The 7,786-nt window shown below is 44.2% G+C and overlaps 1 protein-coding gene across 1 annotated transcript in view; it reads right to left on the reverse strand.

The window, feature by feature from the left end:
* The window catches only part of PEX14 (peroxisomal biogenesis factor 14), a 105,703-nt gene extending 98,664 nt beyond the window's left edge, over positions 1 to 7,039 (reverse strand). The window contains exon 1 of the mRNA XM_048824777.2: positions 6,966 to 7,039. Coding sequence (XP_048680734.1) covers positions 6,966 to 7,001 — 36 coding nt within the window. The 5' untranslated portion in view covers positions 7,002 to 7,039. The remainder of the gene's footprint in view (positions 1 to 6,965) is intronic.
* Between the last annotated feature and the right edge of the window lie 747 nt (positions 7,040 to 7,786).

Genomic DNA, 7,786 nt, shown 5'->3' on the forward strand with positions numbered 1-7,786 from the left:
CTAGGGAGTGCGACTGCCTGGAAACGAGCACTTCCACACAGGCTGCAGTTGAGTCCAGCAAGAAACGGGTTAGCCAGCCCCTTCCACCCCCAAAGACTTCAGGCAGCAAAACATTGTTATTCCAGCCCATCCAGAGAAGCAATTTCCCTCCTCCCCAATGCAATTAAACAGACAATAATTGCCCTAATGTGGAACAATTACTCTTCAGCAGCATGTGCCAGCGAAAGAAATATTCTGTCCTATCTCAAACACTTCTTGGCAGAGAGAAAGCGGACAGAGTAATAACACCATTTAGCTCTTTACAAACGCTGACACCCTATGAACTTGTTAACTATTACCATCTCCATTTTTCACATTGGGAAACCAAGACAGGAAGAGGTGACATGTCTTGCCCAAGGTCACAGAGAAGTCAGTGTCAGAGCTGGGATTAAAACCCAGGAGGTTCTTATGAGCCAAACACTAGGTCACATTTACTAGACATACAAGAAAGAGAGGAGTTTCCATTTTCAAATATTAAACCTCCTTTTGGGGCACTGCAGCTCTGGGTAACTGTAATAAAAGGTCTCAACAGGGGGATGGGTGAAGATGACAGTGTACATAACTTCCTTGTCCCTCCAGGCAATTCATGAGAATCCTGACTACTTCTCAGGCAACCAGACTTTCCAGGTGGCACTACAATTTATCAGACTCTTTCTAGAATGCTTAAAGCTAATAGCCCGGGAAGATTTCCCAGATGACCCACACGTCAGTTCCAATCTTTCCCAAATTTTCATCCTGCTTTCCCAAATTTTCATCCTGCTGAGATGTTCACCCAGGTGAGTGAGAATGGCACATAATGCCTGTGCCAAAAAGTACCATCAAGGATGGTTGGCCAGTGAAAAGCCGAAAGTCCAGCAAACCTGACCCTAAACAGCTAGCAAAAACAATGAGGAGTCCTTGTGGTACCTTAGAGACTAACAAATTTATTTGGGCATAAGCTTTCATGGGCTAGAACCCACTTCATCAGATGCTAGCATCACCTTACGGCTGGGTCCACGGGGAGATCTGCACTGGTTCAAGCAAAGATTTGAGTTTAAAATAATGTATCTAAACCAGTGCAAACCTCTGCATGAACAGCCTTACTTCCATTTTTATGGATTCGTAGATTGTAAGGCCAGGCGAGACCATTGCAATCATCTACTCTGACCTCCTATAGAGCACAGACCAGAGAATTTCCTCAAAATAATCCCTAGAACAGATCTTTTAGAAAAGCATCTCATCTTGGTTTAAAAATGATCAGCGATGGAAAATCCACCACAAGCCTTGGTAAGCTGTTCCAATGGTTAATTACCCTCACTTGTAAAAATTTGCACCTTATTTTCAGTCTGAATTTGTCTAGCTTCAACTTCCACCCATTGGATCATGTTATACCTTTCTCTGCTAGATTGAAGAGCCAGTTATTAAATATTTGTTCCCCACGTAGATATAGGCTGTAATCAAGTCACTCTTTAATATTCTCTCTGTTAAGATAAACAGATTGAGTGGGGTGGGGGGAGAGAAAACCTTTTGTAGTGGTAAACACCCATTTTTTCATGCTTTGTGTGTATAAAAAGATCTTCTATACTTTCCACAGAATGCATCCGATGAAGTGAGCTGTAGCTCACGAAAGCTTATGCTCAAATAAATTGGTTAGTCTCTAAGGTGCCACAAGTCCTCCTTTTCTTTTTGAGTTTCTTGAGTCTATCATTATAAGCATGTTTTCTAATCCTTTCATCATTCTCATGGCTCTTCTCCGAACTCTACAATTTATCAACATCCTTCCTGCATTAGGGACACCAGAACTGGACGCGGTATTCCGGTAGCAATTGCACCAGTGCAAATACAGAAGTAAAATCGCCTCTCTACTTCTACTTGAGATTCCCCTGTTTATTCATCCAAGGACTGCATTAGCCTTTTAGACCACAGTGTTGCCCTGGGAGCCCACGTTCAGCTGATTATTCGCCATGACCCCCAAATCTTTTTCAGAGTCACTACCTCCCAAGATAGAGTACCCCATCATGTAAGTAATGCCCCACATTCTTTGTTCCTACATTTAGCCATATAAAAAGGCATATTGTTTGCTTGAGTCTAGCTTATCAGTTGATCCACATTGCTCTTAATCATTGACCAGTCTTCATTACTTACCACACCCCCAGTTTTTGTCCCATCTGCAAACTTTATCAGTGATGATTTAATGTTTTCTTTGAGGTCATTATTAAAAACAGTGTAGGGCCAAGAACCAAGCCCTGCAGGACCCCACTTGAAACACCTGTTTGACGATTCCCCATTTGCAATTACATGTTGACACCTATCAGTTAGCCAGCTTTTAATCCACGTAAAGTGTGCCATGTTAATTTTGTAACATTCTTGTTTTTTTAATCAAAATGTCATGCGGTACCAAGTCGACTGCCTTACAGAAGTCTAAGTATATTACATCAATACTATTATCTTTATCAACAAACTGGTAATCTCATCCAGAAACATATTAAGTTAGTTTGATAGGATCCACTTTCCATGAACTCATGTTGATTGGCATTAATTATGTTACACTCCTTTAATTCTTTATTAATCTAATCCTATATCAGCTGCTCCATTATCTTGCCTGGAATCAATGTCAAACTGACAGATCTATAATTACCCAGGTCATTCTGTTTACCCCTTTTAAATACGGGCACAACACTTGCTTTCTTCCAGTCTCCTAGAACTTTCCTCATGTTCCAAGAAAATCAACATTAACAGTCCAGTGAGCTCCTCAGATAGCCTTTTAAAACTCTTACATGCAAGTTATCCAGACCTGTTGGTTTAAGAATGTATAACTTTAGTAGCTGCTGTTTAACATCCTCCTAAGAGACCAGTGGAACAGAAAAAGTGTTATCATATGATATGACTTCATCGTCTGTTTCTTTCCCAAATGTGGAACAGAAATATTTATTGAACATTTCTGCATTTTCTTCGTTATTATTGATCATTCTAGTATTTCCATTCAGTAATGGACCAGTACTATTGTTAGGATTCCTTTTTGTTCCCAATACTTAAAAATGCCTTCTTATTGTCCTTAACTCTGCTGGCCAAAGATTTATCCTTGTGTCCCTTTGTTTCCCGTATCAATTTTCTACAATTCCTCGCTTTTGATTTATTCATTACTATCAACTTAAAAGTTTAGTTTAAACCTGTTTCCAACCAATTTAAACTAATCCAAAATAGCCACTCTCAAACCAAAATAAGAGTGTTCATCCAGGGGTTTGCATTGATTTAGTTAAACAAGTCCAAGTTCGTATGTGGACAAGGCCTAGGAGACCATGAACTCTCCTGGAGGCAGATATTAACTTCATCACATTTCTCCCTGCTGCTGAAACCTCACCCAGGCCTTCATACCTCCCTTCCCCTCTTCATTATACTTCAGCTCTCTCCTCTATCGCCTTCCCAAGTACCACCATGTGCAGAACTGCACACATACAGAGAAGCTACATCCTCCATCTCCTCTCAGGCTTCCCACATTCGCTCCAGGATCCAGTTTAAAATTGTCCTCGTAGCCTTTAATACCCTCCTAGAGCTTGCTCCAGCCAACCTCACTGGCCTTGTGTGTCCCTATCTCCCTCCCCACCCAGGGCATGTCGATGCTACAGTGGCACAGGCGCAGTACTGCAACTATGCCACAGTACTGCCATAGTGTAGACGCTTCCTACATCAGCTGAAGAGGTTTTTCCACATCCTTCATGCTATTGTAAAAATCTTTGTACAAAATATGCCTTGTGAGATATCGTTTGAAAACTGATAACGCACTGATCAATAATATCACGATGAAAGTATGTAGCAACATTATATGTAAAGTTATTAACATAAACTGAAATCATGACTGAAGTGTGTTTACCAGACAAGTCTGGGGAGTGGGAAAACCTGTTTCTCAAAGACAAAGGACAAGCTAATGCCCCTAGCCAGGTGTCATCAAATCTCATGGGCAATCACCTATCAAGTGGCCATTCTTTGGCAAGCAATGGGGGCTAGAAAAAACAGATTTGCATCTTAGCAAACAACAGCATGGAATCTTTTTCACCACCAGACTCCTTGACTCCACCAGCACAGAGGGAATGAACTTTATCTAGAGGTAACCCTCAGGAAAATGACAGGTTTCAGAGTACTTGTGGCACCTTAGAGACTAACCAATTTATTTGAGCATGAGCTTTCGTGAGCTACAGCTCACTTCGAAAGCTCATGCTCAAATAAATTGGTTAGTCTCTAAGGTGCCACAAGTACTCCTTTTCTTTTTGCGAATACAGACTAACACGGCTGTTACTCTGAAAGGTTTCAGAGTAGCAGCGGTTAGTCTGTATTCGCAAAAAGGAGTACTTGTGGCACCTTAGAGACTAATGAAGTGAGCTGTAGCTCACAAAAGCTTATGCTCAAATAGATTTGTTAGTCTCTGAGGTGCCACAAGCTCTCCTTTCCTCACAAAAAAGCTTTTCAAAGGGTGACTGAACTATAAAAGTGAGGGCCATAAACACCCACATTCTCTCTCCCTATCCTTCTCTCTCTTTTTCACCTAAGAACACAACAGAAACAGCCATTAGACTTTGGGAGAGATCCTGGCCTGAAAGCTGGTCAGCCCTGTTGCTGGGAGCACGTGGTAAGAATTTTATCTGGACCCAAGTCTAGTGTGTTAAGTTTAGTAATGGGAAGCATTTTATCTTTATTTCTCTCATAACCATTTCTGACTCTAATGCTTTATACTTGTACTAACTTAAAATCTAACTCCTTGTAAACTTGTTTTATTCTTTAATCAAAACTAATCCAGCACTGTGAACTGTGTGGGTAACTCCATTTATGGTAGCAAACTGTTGTATATTGATCCCCGTAGAGGGGCAACGGACCTAATATATCTGGATTGTCAAGGAGAGGGCTGGACAGTGCAGAACTCATGGGAAAGCAGGGACTGGGAGTGTATTGGAGTCATCATGCAAGTGGAAAGGAGTACTTGTGGCACCTTAGAGACTAACCAATTTATTTGAGCATAAGCTTTCATGAGCTACAGCTCACTTCATCGGATGCATCCGATGAAGTGAGCTGTAGCTCACGAAAGCTTATGCTCAAATAAATTGGTTAGTCTCTAAGGTGCCACAAGTACTCCTTTTCTTTTTGCGAATACAGACTAACACGGCTGTTACTCTGAAACCTGTCATCATGCAAGTGGTAACCAAGGCTGGTAGAAGCCAGAGTGTGACTGACTGGCAGGCTGCTGATATACACAGACATCCAGGGTTTTATCTGCTTGCTGGAAGGCTGTTAGTGAGTGGCCCAGGTGGGAGCTACAGTAGCACAGCATTGCAAGGCACCCAAGTTTGCAAGGCAGGGGTGACACAGTCCCTCACTGATCTGGATTGCACCCCAGAATGTCATACAGGTAATCCACCTCCCCAAGTGGCAGTAGCTAGGTTGATTGTTCTGTCGACCTAGCCACATCTCCATCAAGGGTCAGGTCGGCTTAACTACGGCACTCAGGGATGTAGCTATGTCGATCTAAACTTGACGTGCAGACCAGGGCTATCAAGGCATTTATGTTGTACTCATTGCAGCGATATCCTTAACACAGCTGGCGCACGAGCCTTCCTCTCTGTCACACCTGCCAACTAAAACAATAATTATCACACACTACCTCACTGACTAACTCATTCCAAATCCCAGCTGAAATGAATCATATCTCTCTTCTCTCTCTAACTGTATTTTTTCTATTTCAAAAGCTTTATCAAATTTTACCTAAAGATCCAGAAATAAAAACACTGTCTAGGGGCCTGGCCTGAATGTCTCTCCCATTCAGAACTGCATTTTGTTATTATAGCGTATTGAGCCTCATAAATCAGTTCCTGCTAAAGCACAGACTAGAGAGTGGGACGAAGAGGCCCGATTCTGGAAAGTCTATGGTTAGTAGTAACGGCATCATGTATGCCCCCTGCCTATCAGACCAGATAAACAATCTGGGGAAAAAACACACCGCAGCCAAGTAAGACAACTCCCTCTCTAGTCACAACCAAGGTAGACCAAGGTTTCATATGATGGGAATGGAGTCATTTACAGAGCTTCAGCATTCCCAGTTGGAAAGAGCAACAATGCACTTTTTTAACACATGGCTGCCACAAGTACTCCTTTTCTTTTTGCACATGGCTCACAGACTCCCTTCCCTGGAGAGCAAAAGGGCACAAGTTGGGGAAGGAAGAGGGGGACTTTGATGCATACACATACACGCAAACTCCCATGGGGTGGAGGAGTATAGGCGAGGGGGATCCATGGCACACCCCCCCTCTCCCTGGGGGGGTGTTACACAGGGGGCAGGGGGCACCCCCCATCCCCAGAGGAGGTTACATGGGGGGGTTTACACAAGGGGCAGGGAGCACACCCCCATCCCCAGAGGAGGTGACATGGGGGGGGTTACACAGGGGACAGGGCGCACACCCCCATCCCTAGAGGAGGTGACATGGGGGGAGTTACACAGGGGAAAGGGGGCACCCCCATCCCCAGAGAAGGTGACATGGGGGGGTTACACAGGGGGAAGGGGGCACCCCCCCAATCCCAGAGGAGGTGACATGGGGGGGTTACACAGGGGGCATGGGGCACCCCCGCATCCCCAGAGGAGGTGAGATGGGGGGGTTACACAGGGGGCAGGGGGCACCCCCCATCCCCAGAAGAGGTGACATGGGGGGGTTACACAGGGGGCACCCCCCATCCCCAGAGGAGGTCACGGGGGGGGGGGGGCTGAGGCATACTCCTCTCCCCATTTGGGGGGGTCAGACAGTGGTGCAGGGCGCTCCGCCCCTCCCCAGGGGGGTGCAGGGGGCACACACCTCCCCTCCCGGGGAGTTATGTAGGGGAGCAGGGGGCGCACACCTCCCCCCGGGTGGGGCACAAAGCCCGGCCCCGCTCCCAGCGCGCGCGGAGAAGGCTCCAGCCCCGTTTACCTGGCTGGGCTGCTCCGCCTGCTCTGAGGAGGCCATATTTCCAGACCCAGCTAATCCATCCCCTTCCCTATGGATGGAACTACCTCAACCCCGAGCTCAGGCAGAAGCAGTCACTTTCCGATAAACTGATAGGCCTCAGCCCTGGGGACTGCCTTGACCCCTACCTGCAATGAGTCTGTCCTGTCTCTGAGCTCCATCGCAGGGCACAGCTTGTGGGGCGGTGGTGAGCAGTTTCAGCTCTGACGTTATTTTTCATGTATTTGCTTATTAGCCCTGAGGTTATTTTTTTGGTCATAGCATAATTAAAAGCCACTGATTTATCCACTATTGCTTCCATATTATTTATTTATAGTTCATGGCCATATATACAGTGTGTTCCATATTTAGTATATTATGTTATAATCGCAATGTATTTAAGATAACTTATAAAATGACTGAGGCCCCATCTGCATGGATTAGCATGCAGGATTTAAAGCCCATTTACTGTCATAGCTATCAATATTAATAATAATAAGTGGAAATTGTACAGCAACAAATCCTCCTTAGTCTAGTTAGTTGACTTCAATGGGACTGTTTTAATGAGTAAAAACAATAAGCTTGCCAATGTGAGTGATCTTACATGATCACACCTTAAATTAGACTTGATAAAAGGGATTTAAAAGTCCACTTCTGCTTAAGTCAATGACAAAACTCTTATTGATTTCAGTGGTGTTGTATTGCCTATTATTTCATTGTTTTGGTTTACACACACAATTATTTTTCATTATTATGTTATTTTGATAGCTCCGAAAAGTGTGATAGTTACTAAACAAGACAAATAA

This window comes from Caretta caretta, chromosome 18 (assembly GCF_965140235.1).
Source record: "Caretta caretta isolate rCarCar2 chromosome 18, rCarCar1.hap1, whole genome shotgun sequence".
In the NCBI taxonomy this organism is placed as follows: Eukaryota; Metazoa; Chordata; order Testudines; family Cheloniidae; genus Caretta; species Caretta caretta.